Here is a 25,696-nt window from a genome sequence, read left to right on the forward strand (position 1 = left end):
ACATACACACATACTTACCTATGTTGACACGAAGCAGGTGGTCCTCTTCTTCAGCAGAATCCAGGGGTACCTGTTAATAAAATTATACTCACAACAATCCAGTGTAGAGCTGTCCTCTTCTGTTTGTAATCCACCTACTTGGCAAAATAAAAAAACGAAAAACCCGATCCACGCACTGAAAGGGGTCCCATGTTTACACATGGGACCCCTTTCCCCGACTGGCGGGACCCCTCATGACTGCTGTCCAAGAGGGTCCATTTAGCCAATCAGGGAGTGCCACATCATGACACTCTTCTGATTGGCTATGCGCGCCTGAACTGTCAGTCAGGCGGCGCACTGGGGATACAATGTAGCGCATAGGCGCTCCATTGTATCCAATGGTGGGAACTTTGCAGTCTGCAGTAGACCGTGAGGTTAAGTGGGGTCACTCTTGTGGTTGCCCTTTCAGTGTGTGTATCGGGTTTTTCGTTTTTTTATTTTGCCAAGTACGTGGATTACAAACAGAAGAGGTCAGATCTACACTGGATTGTTGTGAGTATAATTTTATTTACAGGTACCACTGGATTCTACTGGAGAAGAGGACTGACTGCTTAGTGTCAACATAGGTAAGTATGTGTGTATGTTGGTGTGCATGTATGTAATAAAGTTGTACTATCACGGTGTCTGTGTATTGTTTTTTTTATTTTCTTGTAGTAGAACTACAGGTACCAGCGGGCCCGTTTTTCTCCCGCATGCTGGTACTTGTGGTTCTCCTAATACCAGCTTGCAGGGAGGCTTGCTGGGACTTGTAGCTCTGCTACAAAAAACAATATTCTTTTTTTTGTCACAAAAGGCTATCAGCCCCCCATCCGCTGCCCTTGGATGGAGGACAGCCTTGGGCTTCACCCCTGGCCCTTGGGTGGCTGGAGGGGGGACCCCTTGATTTAAGGGGTCCCCACTCCTCAAGGGTACCCCGGCCAGGGGTGACTAGTTGGGGATTTAATGCCATGGCCACAGGGACCGGTATAAAAGTGTCCCCCGGCTGTGGCATTATCTCTCTGGCTAGAGGAGCCTGGTGCTGGTGTTAAAAATACAGGGGACCCCTACGTCTTTTGTCCACAGTATTTTTTGCACCAGGACCAGGCGCAGAGCCCGGTGCAGGTTGTTAAAATACGGGGGAACCCCTGTAATTTTTTTCCCGTATTTTTACAACCAGGACCGGCTCAAAGAGCCCGAGGCTGGTTATGCTTAGGAGGGAGGACCCCACGCAATTTTTTTCAGCTTTTTAACAACACTTTTGTGATGTCCATGATGTCGAATCCAGGTCGCCCACTATTCGTCAATTGGTCCGTTTTTCGACAGCGGGACTGTCGAATCCGTTATTTAGTGAATATGTCGAATTCTGGTCCCGGGTGTAGGGTTTTGCCTGTCGAATTGTGTCGAATCCAAAAACAGTCGAATTCACGCCGGAATTCAACCGCAGTTGAATATACCCCCAAGTCTACATAAATCTGGGCCTTAGTGAATTGAGGTATTTGTAGTCCAATGATAATTTGTCCCCTCCATCCATTTAGTGGTTCACTGAAGAGTTGGGTCTGTAGAGGTCTTACACTGTAGGAGTCAGGCTATTAGTCCCAAACATTTAAGAACCTGAAAAATGTGTGTGTTTGTGTGTGTGTGGGGGGGAGGGGTCGGGGGGGGGGGGGGCTGTGGGAATTTGTGTTTTCTTTTATTGCTTTTTTTTCTGCCTGTTCAATTACAGATAGGTCCCCATTTTTAGTGCCCCAGAGGCAGGCACAACAAAACCCCCAATAAGCACTGGCATCGGGGATAATTGGATAGCCCTGTCGGTGGTAATTAGCTGTGGTAAAGTCACTAACTGCTTGAGTAAATTGAAAAGTTCACATAATGTGGAATAGTAGTTATATGTTATATTAAGACAAGATCATCTTGTATCTATTACACCAGCATTCATACAATTAATCCCTCAAGTATTACTAAAAAGGTGTTTTTTTTTGTGGAACAAGAACACTAAACCAGGATTGAAGAAGATATACCTTTATAAAACCTTTCTATGCTTCCAAACTAATGAATCGTCTCTGGTGTATCCATCTATGAGCAGAAATCATGTACACAAAATTAGTTTTGTGAGAGACAGAGTATTTAAATAATTTTGTATTAGGAAAACATTCCCCGCATCATCTGTTGAGTCTTCGCCTGTAAACAGGTTATCTCTGAGAACCTGATAATCTGCAGCTATGTGCAATGTTCTCCAGAGGTGTTTGGTAAAGATTTCCCTGAGAAGAGAAACAGATGTGATTTGAAAAGATTTGCTTTGATCCAGATGGGTTTCTTTGCTGTGAATATATTCTATCATTTAAAAAGAAAATATTTGCAGTAGTCACTAGTTTCTAGACAGGATTTAAACGCTCTGTATTGTAGATATTTTGTAGTGAAAATTGTAGTGCAACAGCACTCTCCACTGATTATCCGGTAAACAAAGGCAGGCAGATTCTAAAACCGATTCCAGCTCAATGTGCATTTGCTTTTATTTGTCTGTATGTTTATATTGTGTATATGTGTGTATACATAAATATAATACATCATTTTAGTGTATGTATGTTTATATCTCTCTGTATAGCTTTAAGGTTTAAATTTCATTTTAATTGAAGTCTTACGTAAATCAAGGGTTGTGGACCACAAAACCTGATGTAAAATTACAGTACCACTTCTGCCGGCTAGACATCTAATAATATGATGATTGTTGAGTGATCTTTGATATGTTTAGATAATGACATGTTCCAGTTTCCTCTAATAGGGTCATTTTCCCAAAGAGCTTGCACAGGAAAACGTTTTTATACAGAAGTCTCACACCATGTTCGAAAAGAACACAATAGGAACAAACCACTTTGTAAATGGTACTGGAAGAGGATTAATTGGTACTGAACCCGATATTTCTCTGCTGTTCACATTGGCATAAGTATAAGCAGTGTCGCACCCGGTGCAGTAAATAGCCTTTGGGTATAAGCTGTAAGTAAGGGCTAAACACTAGCAGATACTGCATAGATGATTTTCAGACTATGTGCGCTGAACAGCTGATTACATTACTCATGTGAACATCGGAGAAATACACAGCACAGTTTGGCAGAATCCCCATTTTCAAAGTGGTTTGTTTCTTTCTCATCTTGTTTAGAACACAAAATGAGAATACTGCATTCATAGGACTGAGTCTTCATGGATCCCCCCACCCACCACAAAAACAGTAAATGAGACTTGACCAAATTGTAGACATATAGTACAAGATTGTGTTTTTATATATATATACATATATATATATATATATCTTAAGGGACTCACTCTTGGATAATTATATATATCTACATATCTATATATACAGTTGTAGTCATGCTGCATGGCATGTCAGGCTGCGATTATTCGCAACTATTCCTTAAGGAATTAATGATGCATTCGCTGGCTGCGAATAGTCGCAGCCTGGCGTGCTTTGCAGCATGCATCACAGGAAGATGAGCATGGCTACTCCTATATATATATATATATATATATATATATAAATATATATATACACATACATACATACACACACACACACACACACGCATAAATAACTTATATGTTGTAATTCACCCATTTAATAGAACTGTAGAATAGCATTCACAGTTAAAATTACTCAATTTTATTTGTGGATTTTATTTTATGTATTAAATTATCACAGTGCACTGGATATTCTGCAGAGCAGATGAAACTCAAGGTATTGTTCCTGTTACTTTTAATCAGCATCATAAAATAATGCTGTTTATGGGAAGTGAGTTCAGATTATACAGTTCCTAAATTGATTGGGCAGGTTGAGGAAATGATCGTCGTAATAATAATTTGCATTTATATTGTGTCATTTCATTTGCCTAAATCAGATCCATTTTGGTATGCAGGAGGATTTGCTCATAAATATAATTATTCAGGCTCCCCTTTTCACAAGCAGGATTCATACAGCTGGTTTGTTTGAAGGGTCGGGAGGGGGGAAAAAACGTATCTTTCAATTATTATTTTCATCTAGATGTTTTAACCTCTTAAGCATAAGAAAAATGTGCAGAAGTCAGTCTATAAATATCAGTATTTACATTTTTAGCTTCTCCACATATTATATAATGCTTTGGAACAAACAAATCTTCTTTCTTACTGAACAGACTTGGTAATCTTTTTACTGGGGATAAGCATGAAATATTATATTAATCATTTATTCCTTTTTGTCCTTCAGCCGGATATTGATGACTTTTATATTTATATGCAGTGTCATGGACTATGTTTGCAACCACACTTATATGGCTCATAATGCAGTGAGCACAGAGTCTTTGAAGAGCCCCTCTGTCTGCATGCTGCACTGTGAAATCCACCCCCTCCCTTTCTCCCCTTTGCCATTATATGACACATGCTAACAGTGTGAGTCTTCATAGTAGACTATGGGCCTTATTCAGAGCTGATTGCAATCCTTGCGAATGCTCTGAAGTCCATGGTTTTGGCGTCTGCGTACACGCACTAGACGTAGTGCACATGCACAGGCTATCATGATGCGATCACATCCCAGTAAGATGCGATCACATCATGATTGATGGGCATCTGGGGGTGCGACTTGGCATTGCAGGGAGGAGTGCAGGAAACGCAGGTGTGTCATGCCCATTTTTGGGGCCGGCCGATGATGTCGCCAGCGTTTCCTGCATGTGGAAAAGAGTTTTGTAGGATGGGTCAACCTCTATTCGATGCAATCACAATTGACTTGTGATCGCATTGCGTGGTGGTGCCACACATGCTGGGCGATCTTGCCCTGTGCTGGGCGACCCCCAGCATGTGAATATATGGTCGCAGATTTTGCTGCGAGAGCAAAATCTGCAACCATCTCCGAATAACCCCCTATGTCTGTGTTTATCAGTCAAACAAAAATAGCCACAGGGTTCTGTACTACAATATTTGTGTATTGTGTCCTTGTCACCTGTAGATAATGATTGCCTGATCAAATATGCTTAGCTTATATTTGAGAATGAGCAAGCAAAATGTGAAATTGTGTCACCATTGCACAGAAAATTTGCGAGGCTACTATGAAATGTTGTGGCTAATTGCAGGGGTACCGAGATGAGGCATGGGTCATCCGCTGAGGGGGACAAATGTTCCAATTTGCAGCACGAAGCTGTGCCATGTATAGTATTTTTTCATTTTCTCCAGTGGACCTGGTAAGCGCTCTACGGCCCTTGCTAATAGAATTACCCCAATGCTTTTTATGCATGTCTATTCTCCTCCTTCTCTCCACTTACATAGCATGCTGAGAGCTGTCACCCTAGGCAGCCATAGATGTTTGTGTTAGAAGAGCGATACTGTGCAGTCTCCAACATGGCTCCTCCAGGAATGATGCTTCATTACCTTAACAAGATGGCCACTGGTGTACTACTGTGCATGTGTGGCACCATCTTGTTAATGGGCCTAATTCTGAGTTGATCGAGGCAAATTTGTTAGCAGTTGGGCAAAACCATGTGCACTGCACGAGGGGCAGATATAACATGTGCAGAGAGAGTTAGATTTGGGTGGGGTGTGTTCAAACTGAAATTTTACTTATAGTGTAAAAATAAAGCAGCCAGTATTTACCCTGCACAGAAACAAAATAATCCACCCAAATCTAACTCTCTCTGCACATGTTATATCTGCCCCCCCTGCTGTGCACATGGTTTTGCCCAATTGCTAACAAACTTGCTGCTGCGATCAACTCGGAATTACCCCCAATATGTTAACGACATTTCCCTTTTACTCCAAGAGACTAGTTTGGCCAGCGATATTGCTGTTTCAGCACTCTGAACTCAGCGCCGCTACCTACATCCAGGAGACAATCACCGGCTGGTGAGCTGTCAAAACCCCACTCCGCTACATACTCTGCTTCATGCCTCAACCAATGTAACAGTGAGTATGGCTGTACCAATCACTACTGTTTAGGCCACTGGTCTTGTGATTGAGTCCAATACAAATTCCTCTAGTGTGTACATTACTCTGCCATACCACTGCTGCACACACACATTTCTAACAGTTTGCCCTCAAGTGAGGCATGGAAAAAGAGATGATGTGTAGGAGGACATAGAAGGACAATGACTATCAGATGTGTTCTTAAAAGCTATTTCTCTTGTATTTTTAGAGAGAAAACACAACATTCATATGGAATTGTTTTAACATGAAAGTTTATTTTAAAAATCTATATCTTTTTATGCTAATAGCTTACTTTGTGCTTATTCAGGTGTTTTAGCATTGCAGTCACTTTATGAAATTATGTATATAAGGACTGTTTACTCCTTAGACCTAGATTAAAGCGTCTATTTATTAAATTGTCTGTAGTCTCCAGAGAAAACAATCACAATCTTTCTAATTAAATAAAGGTGCTGTGGTGTATTATTTTGATATTCCGGATGTCAACACTGATGTACAGTAATATTGACATTGTTGACAATTAGATTCTGTGGGCAGTATTCAATTCTTTTCACCCCCTTCCACACCCGTTCTGTTTCTGCTGACTGGCGTGGTATAATAATTTCAGCTCGCTTTCCCCACAGTAGTGAGGGCACCCGACCCTTTACACAGCTAAACCTAATCACTATGGAAGCAATATGCGTGATAACGGGGATCACTTTAGAAAGGAGATTGGGTGTGATATATCATTTAAATACTGCCCTAAATGTAAGTTTAACCTTAACTTATCCTAACTGCACCCCAACCCTAATATAACCGAACAGTATCTGTATTGAAATTCTCAGTATTCACAATTTGACAATCTCAACATTACAGTATGTCAGTGTTGATATTGTGATAGAGACCAGGTTGACATCCAGACCATGTTGACGTTATGCTATTGACATTCTGAATGTTGACATGATGGCTGCATACCAAACACTCTGTACCATTGTCTGGCTTACCTGTGACTGGAGCAATAGGTGATAACTAAGCAGTATGTTCAATGTAAATCTTGAACAGCATATTGCAGATTTCTTAGGAAATGAGTGCATGTCATGTGTCTCTATGTCAACTAAAGGCATATCATTATTTCACGAATGAGTTGATTGATGAAAGTCCTGTTACAGTATGTTACTGGTGACTTCCTGATATTCCAGTACTTCTTATACTCCCTTTACAGTTTGCCTTATTTTCTCCACACGCTAATGCGCATCCCGAGTGTGACCCCTGTTGACTTTCATATTCTAGACCGTTTAATCCCTGTACTGAACTGTACTGAACTGTATGGCCATACAGTAAACTTCATCCTGTTGAATGAAATTAGCATACTGCATTTATCATCACAAGATTTTAATCAGCTTATGCATTGATGTGTAACCGACCCCATGATACCTAAATGAGTGAAATAAATTTGATTTAATTTTTTTTTTTCATATACTCCATTTTTAGTATATTAAACTATGAAATTGAGTTGGTCTGTGGTAATACAAACGGGACCTTTAATATCTCTAGTGCAATTACTTATAATTATAGAAACTGTGAAAATAGACTTTGTGAAAGGGGGTTTCTGACCTCATTAACTCTTTCATTATATAAAAGAAAATTGTAAAATTAGCAACTAATATCAAGTGACAAGTGACATGTAAGAACAGAAGTCTTGTGTTTTCAGCTATAATAATAATATCCAGAAAAAAATGTGTGTGACATCTAGTATTGTACACTAAGTGACAGTAAAACCGGTGAGTTGGACACCTTGGCATCTTTAATTCAATTTGCCTGTTAGTACTTATACAGATTTAGTATATGGAATACTGCTACAACTCTTGACTTTTCCACCTATTTCACATCCAAATTTGACTCCATACGTCAGGACACAACATCCTACCAGAACCTGAGTAACTCCCCTCTTCCATTCCCCGACCCCCCCCCCCCCCCCCCTCTTACCTCCTACCAACACTGACATCCTTTTCCCCTGTATCTGGAGAGGAAGTAATGGTTCTCATCAGGGGCATAGCCAGAGCTTTGTGGGCCCCATAGCAACATTATGAAGGGGCCCCTGTCCCAAAGACACCTTTTTGTAGCAGGTGTTAGTTTTATGCCCCATAGCAGTGCCCTAGTTAATGTTATGCACCATAGCAGTGCCCTAGTTCATATTATGTCACATGTTTGTAAGTAAAGTAAAAAAGCAAGCAACTAGGCAAAACCAGGCTGCGCTGCAGGTGGGGCAGATGTAACATGTGCAGAGACAGATTTGGGTGGGGTGTGTTCATACAGTGTAAACATAAAGCTATCTAATATTTATGGGCTACATGCAAAAGCAGCCAGTATTTACCATGCACAGAAACATATAAATGTATTTGCTCCTCTGCATTGCAACATGGTTTGTTCCAGGCACAAGGTTATTTTCTGTTTTTTGCTTTACTTACAAACCTGAATCAGGTCCATAGTGTCCCCAATTTGCATAATGACATAAAGTGTCCCCAGTTCATATTATGTCACATTACAGTGCCTCCATATCATATTGTGCCACATTACAGTCCCCCAGTTCATATTACTGTATGTAACATTATAATGCCCCCAGGTACAGGCGTGTCACTGGATATATATTGTAGACGCAGAGGTTAAAGTTTGTAAGGGTCCCTATGTACTGTACCACCCAATGGTGAAAAATTTATATAACACATGTAACTGTGACAGGGAAGGTGGGCCCCTCTCAACTCTGGGACCCATAGCAGCTGCACTGCCTGCACCTATGGTAGCTATGCCCGTGATTCTCATATGTTCCTCACCCCTACACCTCCCCACTTGACCCTATTCCCTCCCACCTCCTCAGCTACCTCTTCTTCTGCCTGTTCCCTTCTTGCCCATCTACTTAATCTCTTACTCTTATCAAGCACTGTCCCCTCTACCTTCAAGCATGCACTTGTCTCCCCTATTCTTAAAACAGCTATCCTTGATCCAACCACTCTCTCCAACTACCGACCCATCTCTCTCCTTCCTTCTGCCTTCAAACTCCTGCGTATTGTCTACAACTGCCTCACTGTCTTTCTTTCCTCCCACTCATTACTTGACCCTTTCCAGTCTGGTTTCCATCCTCTCCATGCCACTGAACTGCCCTCACATGAAAGTCTGCTATGACCTCCTTGTTGCTAAATCCAAGTACCACTACTCTCTGCTTATTCTCCTTGACCTCTCTGCTGTATTTGATACTGTGGACCACCCTCTCCTATTGCAAATCTTTTACATCCTTGGTCTGTGACACTGCCCTCTCCTGACAGTCCTCCTACCTTTCTGACTGTTCCTTCTCTTTCTCCTCTCATGACTCCACCTCTCCCCCACTTCCTCTACCAGTAGGTGTCCCTTAAGGTTCTGTTCTTGGGCCTCTCCTTTTCTCTCTCTACACATGCTCATTAGTTGAGCTCATTAGCTCTTTTGACTTACAATATAATTTCTACGCTGATAATACTCAAATCTACCTTTCCTCACCTGACCTCTCACCCGCTCTCCTCACTCGTATCTCCAACTGTCTCTCGGCTATCTCTTCATGGATGTCCCAGCACTTTTTTTAAACTGAACATGTCTAATGGTGTGTACACACGGTGAGATCCTTGCTATGCCCGATTTTCACTTTGCGATTTCCCCTGAATTCCCCGGAGCCCAGCACCACCAATTTTGACTAACTTTTCTTGAGATATGGACTATGTGTGCTTACGATTTTGGCTTATGTGAGATTTTGGCTTATGTGAGATTTAATTGACAAGTACACCGATCTAGCAAGGATTGACTTGCCTGCACAGTCTGTCTTTTCTTGTGATACCAACCTGGCGGGACCACGCATCGGGATCGAATCGGGATCACAAGTGGCATAACACCTTACGATTTGCACTAACTTTTCTTGCGATTTTGACTATATAGTCAAAATCGAAAGAAAAAATCTCACGTGTGTACACACCATAAGACTGAACTGATCATCTTACCTCCCTCCTGCATAACTTCACCTCCCACAATTTCATTATCCAGTGATGGCACTATCTCCTCTAGCCCACAAGCGCTCTGTCTTGGAGTATACCTTGACTCCTCCCTCCCCTTGATGTCACACATTCAGTACAGATGGAGCCACACTAGTAGTGACTCCGTCTGTGACTAGGCATGCCCACCCAGTCACGCCCATCGCCGAGAGCATCCCCGGCCTGCCAGACGCGCCCGCGATGGAGATGCACCCCATTCACTTGAATGGAGAGCATCTCCGTCCTTGCGCCCAGACATAGACGCTCTGAATTGGAGCATCTCTGTGCATTCCTGGCGTGACCAGGTGGACAAATCGCCTAATCACGGTGGGAGTGCATCTGTACCTCTCACAAACCTGGCTTTTCCATCTCAAAACTTCTCCAGGATCAGACCTTTTCTCTCCCAGGATGCTACTAAGACACTCATCCACTCACTGATCATCTCCAGATTGGACTACTGTAAACTCCTCCTATCTGGCCTCCCTGGCAAATGCCTCTCTCCACTCATCTATCTTCCTCACCAAACATACTACATCCACCTCCCCTCTATTGCAGGACCTTCACTGGCTATCCTTCCCATTCAGAATCCAATTAAAGCGTCTCACACTCTCCTACAAAGCCATCACCCACTACTCTCCCTCTTACATCTTTCACCTTATCTCTCTTTACACTCCCACCAGTCCTCTTTGCTCTGCTAATGCATGCCGCATCTCCTGCCAACTGATTACTTCCTCCCACCCTTACCTACAAGATTTTGCACATGCTGCTCCCTATCTCTGGAATTCTCTATCTCTCCCCATCCGACTTTCCACCTCTCCACAGAACTTCAAATGGGCTCTCAAGACCCACTTCTTCACCAAACCCAGCCAACGCTTCTCCTAACCCTCTTGTCTACGCTCACTGTCTACCCCTTCTATGTTTGTTTGCCCTTCACCTTTTAGATTGTAAGCTTGCAACAGCAGTGCTTTCCCCCCTAATGTGCCTTTCCTTCTATTACTTATACAATCTTATACTCCATAATCCCTTTGATGGCACCTAACCCCTGGTTTTCTGTACTTGTTCTATATTGTCTTGTACTGTAAGTGCTGTTTTGCTCTTTTGTTTATGTACTCTGTAATGGGTACTGCAGATCCCTTGTGGCACCATGATAACTACTACAAAATTCCTATTAATTTCTTTATACTGCAGTTCTTGTTCTTGTAAGTAGAACTCCAGTCCTGCTCCTTCAGATTTTGCAAAGACCTCTACAAACTCTTCTGCAATTTTTCCCCCCAACATTTTATTGAAAGGCGGTCATTACAGAACACAATGATAAGGCATTTCCAATGAGAAAGAAAAGGGATATCAAATACAGTTATCATAGTCAAAACAGAAGGCTTCCTTAGTTCATTCAAAGTAGTGGCACACACAATAAGCAATGTATACATGCCTACTTTCACAGAACCTGTGGGAGATCACAATTTTTCAGGTGGTCCCCTGTTCACCCTGAAGAGTTGTCACCTCTGCCGCATTCTTCCTACTTCCCAGAGAAATTGGCAGTACAGGGAGATAAATACTGTGAATCCATGGTCACGAAGAGGGGGCGGGATCTAGTGATGCAATTCTATGGTAATCACATAGTTTTAGCCCCGCCCCTAGGCAGATATGCATGAATCATGCCATTTTAACATGAGGGACAGGACCTAAGGATGTGACTAATCTGACCCCACCCCCATCTCCTCTCTGGGCTTCTCCCAGAGGGACTCTTAAAATGTAGGCAGGTATGAAGTAACAGCAAAAAAATCATAAAAATGTTATATGATATATGTCCTGGAAGGAAATTCCACATTAAAGAACCAGAAACTCCACTCTGATTTAAAGTAATCGATTGTGGCTACAGACTGAATTTCTGTGATTATAAAGATGTTGCACAGGAAGGAGACTTCAGTGCATATATTTTATGCAGACCAGCCCTATAAATTTAATGTTGCATTTAGGAAAAATGGTGGCTTCTTGGAGAATCTGCTAATGTTAACATTGCCATGCAAAACATTCAGCTTACAAGGGCCACCATTCGGGGCACAGGACACATACAGTATGAGAGGTTATTGTTTACTGTGCAGCATAGCAAGTTGGAAAAGTGTAAAATAGATGAAATTGCATGTTGCCTAGCCTGTCTATAGCTAATGCATATTATGAGCATCAGCCTCACGTATGACATATTTCATATTGGTGTATTATACTTCGCATCAGGTTTCAGTTTACACACAAGAACAGGACAACCAATAGCATACATACTCAGAATAACTGGAATTTACTAAAATGCTATTCTGTTTTAAGGCAAGATTAGATTGCTGATTCGTGTGCATTCTGCCTCTTGTTCCCATGCCCCTCACACAAAAATAAAGCCATATGCACCTCAATTCCAAAACATGTACTATATATATTTTTTCAATATCTTTGTTATTTATTGCACATCTATTATTTACATAGAAATATTACAGCATAGCCACTGTATTATTGTAAGGCATTGATAAGCAAATTTCAGTACATCTATATATATACACATAATATATAATATATATGTCATTATCTCAGTAGGGCACCACAAAAATGTGGGATTTTTAATTTTGGATAAGGGATACTCGACCTGTAATAATAATTTGGATGAAGTCCTGGAGCCCAGAGGTTACAGTGCCTCTAGTGGTGAAGGTGTGTACTTACAAATAGATTGTCAGTGCTGTGCATTCTATAGTCAATTTACTGAAGTATTTGTGGTAACTGGCTTTAATAGAATTATTATTATTATTATTATTATTATTATTATTATTGTTGTTGTTTTTGTTGTTGTTATGATGATCATCATCATCACAAAAAGTATTTTTATTGTGTATTATAATACATAGTAGAATCTGCCTGCTTTTATCTGGTCCAAATAATGCCCATATGCACATGGAAAAGTATGATGCACTAAAAGAAAAATGTGTTAAAAACGCTGTTTTCTGGGGGGTTTTTAACCTTATTTCCATATGCACTAAGCCCCAGCTTTTGCTGCTGTTACACTATAGAAACCGATGGGCTTCTTTCCACACTGTGCTGTGAGAAGGATCCTATCGGATCCCTCCCAGCATGCCCCCTGGCTGCTGCATCACCCTGACTCTGCACATGCGCAGACAGACTCCTGGGGCGATACCTGAAAGTCCAGTGATGGGAGCACATCACAAAGGACAACTCTTATGAGAAAAGCTGTCCTTTGCGGCACTAACATATCCGATTATAACCACTGCAATGTCAGTGCGAAATCTGGCGGAATGTATTCCGCCTTCTTCCTGCATTCCGTCCTGAGTGTTGTAGTAAGGGATAAAGAACAGTATCATGTTGAGATTGAGAATTATCATACAATATAGTACTGTGCTCCTGTCAATAAATGGGGGTCAAATACTACTGCATAGAGCAGGGCCCTATATAGTAATTAACACCCACTGTAGAAACACCTGCTGTAAATCTGCATTACTAGTGTATTTAGAAACCTTTTACACTGACAAAATGCTGTTTGGTAAACCTGAATGCCATACTCTGCCATTGTTTCTGATCTGCTTACTGCCATGTGCCCCAGTATAACCCAGAACACAGTAATGACGTACAGATGTGTGCTCTTACATCTTTGCTCTGTGTGCTATAAGCCACGTTACACATAACGCTTGAGTGCTGTGTGACTCGGTAGCGCTGAGTGTCTCTTTTTATTTTGTTTGTGAAAATGCAATAGGACGCATAAGCACCTTCTGCTGATTAAAATGATATGCAGCATGCCTATATTCTGCGTATGATTATATACAATGGTTTCCTGTTGGGCAGAAGCTCTGATAAGTTACACTTTCTGGAGCTTGTTGCATATGGATAAAAAATACAGCCGCACAAAATTCAATGAGGACAGCAAATATCTCTCTTTTTTTAGTACATATGGGAGTCAATTTTGTGTATTGGTGCAGTGTCTAGGTGCTTAGTCAGGATCCAAAAACAGCTTTTCTTGTAAATAAATTAAGTATTAATTTGCGTTCAGCATTCAGCATTAACAGAAAATAACAAAACAGCCCAGCAGCTGTGTAGGACACTACCTCACTGCTTTGCCCCTGACTATCCTTAGGCAGCTAGTCTGCAAACAAAGTCTCTCCAAGTATATAACAGGCTCCAGCCTGACTTGGCTTGGCTGACACAGCTACTCACAGACACAGTCTCACAGGCCTGACTTCTTCCCAGCAACAAAATGCCATAATACCATAATCCCAGGATCCCATAGTCTGGCTTGCTTCTTTTCAGGTAACTCAAAGTCTTTACAGTTTTAAGGTTCTCCCTACTTCTTGTAGGCTTTAACCCCAGCATCCTAGCCTCCAGACACACTGGACTCTCAATGCAGTCCTGACCTGTACTGTCTGTCTGCTCCAGCTTCACCTGGGCTCTGTGCAAAGGGCAGCCTCTAGATGTGGAAACACCTCCTATTTGTTAATTGTGTGGGCAGATCCCTCCAGCCACACACTGAATAGCCTGTTCATCAGTGCCACCCTTGGTTGATACTGCCACAATATGTATTATGGTAAACCTCCTCCTGTTCCCAAGCTCATGAAAAATAGTAATCTTAATTGCAGCTGCAGTTCCGGCTCCCCCTTCCTCAGTCACTTGGGGCACATGACCCGTCTGCCCCCCTAACTCCAGATCTGTGAATAACAGTCACAAATATGATAAACAGATTGCTACAGAAACAGATAAAACCAGACGTTCAAACCTCATTTCTTATATACAGTAGATGGGCCTGGGGTTGATACAGATGGAGCCTCCATTATCGTTGCTCCCTGTGTGACTAGGCGCATGTGAATACGGGTTGAAAGATGAAACGCATTGGTAATAAGGGAAAAAGGACCACACAGCACCTGCCTATACCAGCTGGATTGCTGAGTGATAACTAGGATAAGCTCCCAGTACACCTTCCTGGGAGGAGGCTTGGTGACTATTTAAATTGAACTTTTGTGAGAACTGTTTATGACCGGTTCTCAGTGCTTCTGGTAATTATTCTGTCTCTCAGCCACAGCAGGATTCTGAGGGGACCTTTTTTATGTGTTTCGTTGTTGATGCATTGTGTATGTCAGTTTGTGACTAAATTTGACTCTGTTACACATGCTGTATTTCTCTCTTCATATGTTAGCCCTTGCTAAACGGTGTGACATTAAATGAAGACGGACCATTCGGTCTAATACGTCTAGTCAAGGGATGTATTGATTTTTTGTATGATGCAGATATAGTTGAGGCACCCAGAGGAGCACCTTTCCCACTTTTTCTTACGTCTGATATGGTTTGAGGTGTTTTGGAGAGATACCTACTGGTGATTGTGTGTACAACAGGGCAGCCTGCTTTTTAGTGCGCAATTTAGAGGGAACCAAAGAAATTTTCAACAAATTATTCAGACATAGAGGTAGGACTGAGACTCTCACTGTACGTCCAATGTGACTACTGGCATGTGCCACCTGGAGACGCTGATCCTGTTAAAATTAGTCTTATTGTTTGGTGGTAAGAAAGTGCTGTATATGCATGGATTCTTTTTATTTGGGTGTTGATGATGATTGAAGTGATGATGAAGTAATTCTCTTTTCATTGTCATCAAAACAAATAAGACCAAACTGGTGGCATAGAGGTTTGGTCTGTAGAGGAAGAGTCTGGTTTACAAAAGGTTGACAAATTATTCAGCGTCCTTCCATCTAAAATGAGTGAGCTGGAAAAGATCACATTAGATTAAGCATTTGACTTTCATTTCAGGATGTTCATCTTAGAGGGAATATTAACCTTTAGTTGTTGTTAAATTATCAATACCCTAATTATTAGACAGCCTCCAAAATAATGAGAACTGCAGTCTAACCACTTTCTGTGTATATAGTAATTGATCAATGTGATTAAAATTAGAACAATATTATGAATGAATAAGGTAAAATTAGCATTAAGTGAATAATACTGTTATTTGGCTGTAGCCATGTGCTAGTCTGATGAGCCAATTGATTAGAGCTGTTTGTGATGCTACAATGAGGAAAATACTGTAGATGGTTAGCAATATTATAAACTGTGCCCAGATTATGCCACTAAATCCTTTTTTGTTTTTGATTTAGTGATTATTCATTTTCTAAAGTGTTGCCGAAACTTTATTTTGAAATAAGTTTTACTGGGCCAAAATTCAGTGGTTTAGTAGTCATGTTTGTTCACTTTTTGGACCTCCATTTTGAGATATTCTAGAAGAGGTAAGTAGAGGGGGTGTGACATTCTCAGAAAAAGAAATGGCATTAAATTGTGCACTTTAGAAAGTAACTTGTAGTGATTTAAAAAAATGACAATATCTCATTTAATGCTTTATTAGTTTTTGGTGTCATCTGATTTAAACAGTATTCATAGTTGCCTACTTTCCTGGAATATTTGCTAGATACGGAAGAGTACAGTAGGTTACTGTCCCTGATCCCTCCTACAGTATTAAGTGGGCAGGCCGATTTTGATGTGAAGTGCTCTGAAATCACATCCAAAAGGCGGTGTCTAGGTGTACACTTCAGTATGCACAAGGCAGATAATTGTTAATTGGGAATAATGCACACTTTGTTGTGTTATTTGCATCTGGAAGATTGCTTTACAAACACTTCTCTATATTTGACAAAAGAAGACGCACAGATCATGGTGACTACAGTCATAAACCCATAAAATATTATAGCCACATTATAGAAAAAGCATTACAACACCACATTATTTACTCAGATGTCTAAAACATGTCAATCAGAAAGATTGCAAGGTTTAGTCCTGTAAGTTAGATACTATATATCCTTTAGGGATACGTTTATGTGACCGGTGGTCAGGAGACCACCGGTCACAAGACCGTCACCGGGATCCCAGCATCTGACAATCCAGACGGTCAGCATGCCGACCAACAGGTACTATTCCCACTCATGGGTGTCCACAACACCCATAGAGTGGGAATAGAACCTCTGGTGAGTGCAGCGCATCCTTTACATCCATAAATACTAGCACCACCTATAACTCATTCAGTTTGGGCAAATTTAACTTATCAATATTTAAATCTCATGCTGTCTTTGTTGCTGTTAGAGCTGTGAACTTTGTATGATAGCTGGACAAACCTTATATTATTGCGGCCACTATATTTATTACAAATATCCCATTTTGTTTTTATTATTTCTTAAAATTTGGCAGCAGACTTATCTTACAGAATGGCAGTACATTTACAAATGACAATCTACCATGCCAAAAAAGTCCTAGTTGTACTTGAGATCTAGTGACCTCCTTCCTGCTGTAGTTTGTATAACTATAAGTATGCCATAGTTGCTTACCCTCCCGCATTCTACAGTAGACTCCCTGAAATAGTAGCAATCTCCCTGACTCCCTGAATAGTCCAGCAATCTCCCTGATTGCACCATATCCCCATTATGTAACTTGTTACATTCTTGGGGTGAAAAATGAAATCAGAGATACATACATTCAAATGGGCTTATCAGTGCCATTTCTCTGCATTGGTTATAAGGCACAATGATCCCTTTGGCTATATGCATCTTAAATAAGGTTTCTCGTGACCAGTATATGGAACCTCTTGTAAAACACAATACACAAACAAATCCTGATCATACAGTATATTTTTATAAATATTGTATGTGAAGGACAGTTACTGCAAACTTTAATTCTAAATGCTCAAGTGGATTTTTAAATTCTTCTCTCACTGCACAGTTAATTTATCATCCTTTTAGCCTTTGTCTGGAAAATATTTTAGGGCTTTTTCTAATCCCTCTCTGTTTCTGATCTGCAGGTTGTTGTTTCGTAACATTTTATACAAGAAAAGCCGCACTGGAAGCACAGAATGCATTGCACAATATTAAAACTTTACCTGGGGTGAGTACATTCTTCTTCTCCTTGACACTGTGTCATGATTAAATGTATTTGTTCTGTTTATTGCTATTCAGTGGCTCCTTTTCCAAAGAAGCAATGAGTACATGATGAAGTGTGTGTTGCAGACAATGATCGGGCAGAAATGGAAAGGGCTCATGATGGGGCTAATCCATTAATTGTCTCAGTCAGATGGCTTGGTGCACAATACAGTGAATGTACATTGGGCTTTGTGTAAGAAACAAATATTTCCTTTACTGCCTCAGTTATAACCATGCCTGCTGGTGATGATTTTCTTTTACCTATGGGTACAGGCAGAAGGCTATGAATGCTAGCACATCACACTATTCACACCAGTCCATAATAAACTAGTGCCAGTGTTGGAATCGGGGGTATTGAGAATGCATGTAATAATAAAGAATTATTCAAATGTATTAGGGGAAACCACATTGCTGTCTTTCTAGTCAAATCCCTTTTACACTTAAGGCATTAGACACAAGTTCTTTTCTTGGCACTGGAAGCTAATGAAACTGGGCTTCTTAATAAAAACTGGGCTTCTTAATAAAAATATGTTCTAGGAAATGTGACTTTCTATAAACTGGCGCTAAGTTGTCAGCCCTGCATCAGCCCCTGTGAAAATTACTTCTGGCACAGACTACAAGTGTTGAAATATATTCTCATAAATTGTGAAATTCATTGTTTAATATGGTGGAATTCAGAGGAAATAGGACACTGGAAGCCTTTCTATTCCCTGGGAGCTGCACATTTGGAGTTTTATATTGAAAATGTAATGATCCATATGGGGTGGGCTGGTCATATTAATTTTTCTCTACTGACCATAACATTGTTTATTCATTTTTAGGATTAAATTACGATAATAAAATCTCAGGAATATTTTGAGCATAAAAACAGGCTGATGGTTATTATTGGGCTATCAAATTAAAGCCCTTTTTTTAGGGGGGGGAAATGTTCAGTTTTCAGGCAATAATACATTGGACCCGGGATAAATACTGGATCCCATGTGTTATCACGGCTCCGAATGCTCCTTATCGTGGATTATGCTTTGGGTGCCTTAGGCACCCAAAGCATAATCCTCAAAAAGTGCCAGGTATCAGTATACCAGTGGGGGGACAGGGTCTGGGGGGACGTGGGCCACAGTTGAGCAGCAGGGCACTGTATCAAGGAGGCAGGAGAGGGGGCAGATGCCGGTGTACCTGGATGAATTGCTGCGGGCTGAGCCGTCCTCCTTCTTATCCGTCACAGGGGCAGGCTGGCATCTTAAGTGGGATGCTGCGTGAGATCCCCACTGTATCAGCTGAGCATAACAGTAAATGTAGAAAACCCACAATATGTTTTGCATGTAAACATCCCAGGTTATGCTACTAATTCATGTACAAGACACTCTTTGACTTTTACACAATCCATAATTGATGTTTATTGTTGCCTGGAATTAGAAAGGGAATTTGGTTTCAAAGTTTACAGAATGTTCTCATCATAAAGTCATTGAAAGTTTACAGAATGTTCTCAGCATAAAGTCATTGAAAGTAACACACAGGGCTAGATGCATAATTGCTTGGAGAGTGATAAAATGGACAGAGATAAAGTACCATACAACAGACAAAAGTGAAGCGAACCTCAATGCCGCAAAAGCTGCCCGTGCACTGCAGGTGTCTAAGTAAATGTCACCATATTTACAACAAAGAACAAATACAAACAAATTGACCCCTGTATGTGTCCTGGGTGCTAACAATAATTCAATAAAAAGATGAATACAATATGTTCCTTAATTGAGTCCAAAGGGGAATCTATGAGTCACCCAAAATGTTCGGCCCAGCTGTTGGTCACTCAAAGCAGTCCAGTTGTTGTCTACAGATGGATGTGGTACTCATAAAAAAAGAGAAATAACAAAAAAAGAAAAATAAATTGTGTAATATTGTCTATGAGAAATTTGGCACAGCTAAAACACTTGATCCCTGATATTCTTCCATAATAGGATAAAGGTGGCGTACCGCACTCACACTATACAAGATTTATATGTGTATATAAAGGTATCTTTAAATAGTGGATCTCCTCCATTAAGACTCTTTTATTTCAATACACACATGTCGTCAAACAGAACTTGATTAGGATGGACGTACCCAGAACTCACACAGGATGCAATGTAAAATGCTTATAAAGGTATCTATTAAAGTTGAAATCAAAGAATAGATGGCGTACCCCAACTCACATGAAATATCGTATGCAGACTCCTATCAAGGTATCTTTCGATGACTTCCCATCAAATTCTATGTGTTACCGCAATCCTTTATGGGGGATATTTTGTTGCTCAATCCAAACCAGACTCCGGTGGTTCACAAAGAAGCAATTTATTATACCACGATGATAGTCCAGAAATAATCAAAGTTAAAAAATCTATACGTGCAAAAACATGGATTACAGATGGATGATTAAAAACATAAAAAATAATATAAAAAAATACAAAAATATCATCGGAGTTCTTTTTAAGCAGAAAGAGCAGTATTTCTTCAAGCTACTCACAGTCCAGGTGTCAACGCTTTTCAGTCTATGGACCTTTATCAAGACATACCAAGACTGTGATAAGCCCAAGTATTTATAGGGCATACAACCAATAGAAGGGTAGCAGGAAATTATGTCAGCATTAAAAAATGATCCTCTTAAAAAAGCATAAAGTACCAGCCAATCACTTCCTAACTGCCATGTCACAGGCTGTGTTTGAAAAATTACAGTAGCTGGTTGGCTGGCAGTTAATCACTTTCCATTTTATCACTCTCCAAATGATGATGCATCTAGACCATAGGGGGATATCCAATTATCCCTGGTAAAACATCGGGTGTTTTCTGACTTTTTTCCGATGTTTCACCGATATTTTTTTTTTTTTACAGGCTATCCAGATGGATTGCCTGTAAAAGAAAACCCCTTCTCCCAAAAACACACAGGTTCATTGAAACCTGTGTGTTTTCGTGTGAAACAGCCTGGACGAAAACGGGCTGTTTCCGGGGATTCTGCTTCGCCTGCTGGAGGCAGGTGAAACAAAATCCCCGATAAGCCGGCGTGTGCCACGGCTTATCGGGGCTAATTAGCTAGCCCCCGGCAGGACAATTAGCCCCGGTAATTTACCGGGGCTAATTGGTTATACCCCTTAGTATCTTGTACATGAGTTAGTAACCTAACCTGGGATGTTTACATGCAAAAAATATTGTGGGTTTTCATCTTTTACTGCTATGCTCAGCTGGTACAGTTAATAATAACAAGAGAACAATAAAATGTAGGAACACTACTTTTTACTCTCAATAGAAAAAAATTATCCATTATTTGACTGCTTGCATATGTTCCTCATATTGCACATTTTATACTAGTGGCTTCAAGTCTTAATATAAAATAACCAGTGGTGTCTGATAGTGTTACATACAGTGCAGCACTACATACACATGCGTGTCCTCCATAATTATTAAAGGTAAAATGGAGTAGATATTGCAACATGCAATTCATATGTAGCTTCTCTGTACATTTGTATCATTACCAGTAGCCGTTTAGTAAATAAATGTGGCAGTATTTCAGAATAGATGCCATGCACAGTATCATTTAATTGGATAATTTAGCATGAGCTGCATTAATTGGGTTAGTAAGCCTTTGAGATATTAAAACTTGATGCTTTCCCTTGGAGAATAATTATCATCTAGACAACAAAACTGCACAGAGAGGTCTGCTTGTCCTGCAGCGTTAGAATATTGGTCGCGAAAGCAGCATCAGTGTACATGAGCACACACGCATACGGTGTATGCCGTTCCCTTCTATTTTGTTTTGCTGTCATTAATATTTTCATATAGTGGACTGGTGAGGTGTTCTACCTAAGCACATTCTTCCTTTTAGATTTTATGTTTTCCAAAGTAGTTACCGTTGTTACTGAGATGGCTAATTGGAAATTTACATGTCATATTAGTGTCAGACACACTCAATAGCACCGTGTTTGCTTGACTATTAATACCATCATTACCAAACATACTGTACTGCAGTTGTATTTTAAAGGTTTTTGTCACGTTGTTCACAAAAAGCTGATTCTACTACACTGTAAGGTTTCCTTTCTTATTAAATTGACGTCTATATGCAGTATCCAGGCCCGGTGCTACACGCTCAGCAAAGAGATGCAGAGCAGGTAGGTTCCAGGGTGGAGAGGCGCTGTACTCGCTTTGCATCCCCGTTACTGTGCTGGTACCTGCATGACTGATGCTGCCGGCTGCCGCTGCGTCTGTATAATAGGCAGCGGCGCCAGCAGATGTGTGAACAGTATATGAAGTGCAGCCCCAGTCCTCTCCATACCAGAACTACAATGGAGCGGCCCAGGCTTCAGCAAGCCCCTCCCCTCTTCTCCCTCCAGAGAATGCTGTACGCAGGCAGCTGTATGGATACAAAGTTGCAGCTCCTCTCTGGCACTTTTACAGTGGAGCAGGCGCCCAAGTTTCAGCAAGCCCCTCCTCTCCTCCTGGAGAGTTTGGCATGCCGGTAAGCTTTGCCCCCTTATGCCCCGCAGCACCTCATATTCCTGCTGTGGCCACCAACGCCATGCACCTTGACCGCCATCATGAAGCCCCCAAAGTCCCTCATCAGCAGTGCATAAGAATAAGCATGCTCTCCTCGGCCACAGTGAGTCAGGCAGCGCCAGAGCCAGTAAGTCTAGTGACCTGAGTGGATGAGCGCAGCTTTGAGCTTCAGGTCACTGGGCTGGGGGAGGGCATGGGGGCGCAATGGTTAGCATAACCACTGAGACTGTTATAAGTAGATTGTGTTATGTCACTGTTTCAAACACCCTCCCTCCCCTCCTGTGTTCTGTCCCAGCTATTGTATCAACCCCACCCCATGTTCTCTCACTATTCCACCCACCTGTGTTCTGTCCCCATTCCACCCGCCCACCCCCCGTGTTTCGTCACAATTCCACCCCCTGTGTTCTGTCCCTATTCCACCCCCCCCCGTGTTCTGTCACTATTGCACCCCCCCTGTGTTCTGTCCCTATTCCCCCCCGTGTTCTGTCCCTATTCCACACAACCCCCTTGTGTTCTGTCACTATTTCACCCCCCTGTGTTCTGTCACAATTCCACCCCCTGTGTTCTGTCCCTATTCCACCCCCCCCCCCGTGTTCTGTCTCTATTGCACCCCCCTGTGTTCTGTCCCTATTCCCCCCCGTGTTCTGTCCATATTCCACACAACCCCCTTGTGTTCTGTCACTATTTCACCCCCCCGTGTTCTGTCCCTATCCCCCTTTGTGTTATGTCACTATTCCACCCCGTGTGTTATGTCCCTATTCCACACACACCCCTTGTGTTCTGTCACTATTTCACCACCCCCCAGTGTTCTGTCACTATCTCACCCCATGTTTTGTCACTATTTCACTTCCCCCCTCTGTGTTCTGTCCCAGCCAGTGTGTCACCCCCCCCACCATGTTCTGTCACTATTCCATACCATCCTCTATGTTCTGTCGTAGCCATTGTCCGCCCCCCACCTGTGTTCTGCTACTATTTCACCCCACCCCCGTGTTCTGTCCCAGCCATTGTGTCCCACCTTTGTGAAGTACGGCATGGCGCAAATTTACAGTTTGCAGGGGGGCGCTGTACACCCTAGCACCAGCCCTGGCAGTATCTATCTATCTATAAAACAAAAGAGAGGAGAGAGACGGGTGGCACTCAGTGGACTTATACTGTATGTGTATAAATCAGCACACAGTCACAGGTAGATGCGTCCAATGTTTCAGGTTTAATAATCACCTTCAAGGACAGATATTCACAAAATGTAAAATACCTATGTGCTGGTGGCATCAAAATATTCAAAAGCAGTGCAGGAGGATACTCTGGTCCCTGCAGCGAAACATCTGTATAAGCCTTCAGAGTGCTGTCCGTTTCTCTGTTGCTGTACATTATTCTGGGGATTTTAAGTTCCCCACTTGCTAATTTGAAGCCTTGTGAGATAGGAAAGTATACATTCTGCATGTGTACACATTTCATTAGGAAAGACTACCTCAGCTAAGAGTGCTGTTATACAGGACTAATATGTTCACAGTACAAGTATGATTTAAAATAAAAAGTATAACAGTGACATTCCCTAATGTTACGTTCTCTGTTCTTGGAACCCAGGAGATAGGGTGGCAGCAGAAGAGTTCCAAGTACAGATGCGTGAAGCTGCAACAGAACTGGGATACGTAGCAATACCTAACAGGAATCCTGACTCCGTTGCCTCTCCCAAGTGGTCGGTCAACGCCTGCGAGACTATGGCATCTTGGGCCATGGCAGCAGCGTTTGACAGGCGGATTAAGTCTGCCCGACTCCGATGCCCCCCGGTCTCAGTAGGTGACAAGGCGTTAACCGAGACAGAGAGAGAACAAGGGAATAACTAACTAAGACAGACACACACAAAAATAGGGGGAAACCACTAAAGAGCAATAAACTAGTATATGTGCGGCGCGGCCGCCAACAAAACTGTAACCAAGGTAATGCTGCCCGTACACCAAACACGACACCGTCGTAATTCGGCGAGGACAGCAATAGCTACTCACGACACCGGTAAAGGTGCATGCAGAAGGAACAGAAACCCCAAGGCTGCAGAAACAGGACAACAGGACTGGAAGGCTGGATAAAATTCCAATGATCAGGCTCCAGACACCAGGACTCAGGATGCAGGATTAACTGGCTGCACAGGAACAATCCGAGGGAAGGACACAGCTCCACAGGAAGCTATCACCGGTGGGGCTGTCCTAATCTGGCTCCCATAAAAACCCCATGTATCCCAATCAGCAGGCAGCCCAGCCCCAGATCCTAATTATCCAGCAGTTAGCTGGCGCGCAGCGCGCGGCATCCCGACTGCTTAGTAACAGCCGGGAATGTAGTGCCGGGCGGCCGCCCGACATCTTCGGTTGCTAGGCAACTGGCCGGGAGCAGGGAGTTGGCGTCAGAAGTGACGCGCCGGCCCCGTTGCCTAGCAATGGCCGGGAGCCAGCGCGACCAGCCGCTAACACCTAAAACCTCAAATACATGGTAGCCATTGCTGTATATTAAGTATTCTATATTACGAAAATACAACAAAATGCATTTACAAAAACTACTCCTCTTACAATTTAAAACCAATGGATGAGAAATAGCTATACAGCTCACATGCCGTTACATTATTATACATATACCTCAGAAGCTACGCTGTGGCGTAGCTAATCCACTTTTTTTCAAATGTAATAAAATATAATATCAATAATGTGCTTGAAATTCATTATCATTTTTCATTAATTCTTCCTGACTTCCAGCTGAGATATCCACCTATACCTGATAACGTTCCCTTTTCTCAGAAATTGTCTCTTACTATATGCCAGCACCTCCCTTTTCCAGAGCTTTCCTCTATGACAAATGCAGATGTACACCATGTGCTCTGGTACCAAAATATCTCTCCTATAATTCATATAGTCGTTGTCACTGTATTTTTCTATTAGTGATAAGATTTAATATAATTTATATTTTTTGTCAGCCTTATATGACTTGCCTTTAACTATTGTACTACATGTATTGTTTATGGCCTGGTTTCTCACTACGGTTCTTCTCAAAATCCCCACCACGTTCTGTAGCCAAAAAAAATTACTGTTTTTTACCACATTATCTACCATTAGAGTGCTTCCGTTATATTGGGCTATACAGATGGTGCACATTTATTTGGGTAGTGAAATACTGCAGGGCTTCTTTAGGGTCATAAAGACAGTCATTGCATTATATGAACCCTCATTTTATTGTAGGCATTGCTACTAGATACATTGTGATTGCGTATATGAATGC

General features: G+C 41.7%; 1 protein-coding gene across 32 annotated transcripts in view; it reads left to right on the forward strand.

Annotated features, from left to right (window-relative positions):
- Positions 1 to 25,696, forward strand: part of CELF2 (CUGBP Elav-like family member 2) — a 633,688-nt gene that overhangs the window by 352,369 nt on the left and 255,623 nt on the right. For all 32 annotated transcript variants that reach the window (XM_063926831.1, XM_063926832.1, XM_063926834.1 and 29 more), the window contains exon 3: positions 17,800 to 17,882. In XM_063926831.1, coding sequence (XP_063782901.1) covers positions 17,800 to 17,882 — 83 coding nt within the window. The remainder of the gene's footprint in view (positions 1 to 17,799; positions 17,883 to 25,696) is intronic.

This window comes from Pseudophryne corroboree, chromosome 6 (assembly GCF_028390025.1).
Source record: "Pseudophryne corroboree isolate aPseCor3 chromosome 6, aPseCor3.hap2, whole genome shotgun sequence".
Classification (NCBI taxonomy): Eukaryota; Metazoa; Chordata; class Amphibia; order Anura; family Myobatrachidae; genus Pseudophryne; species Pseudophryne corroboree.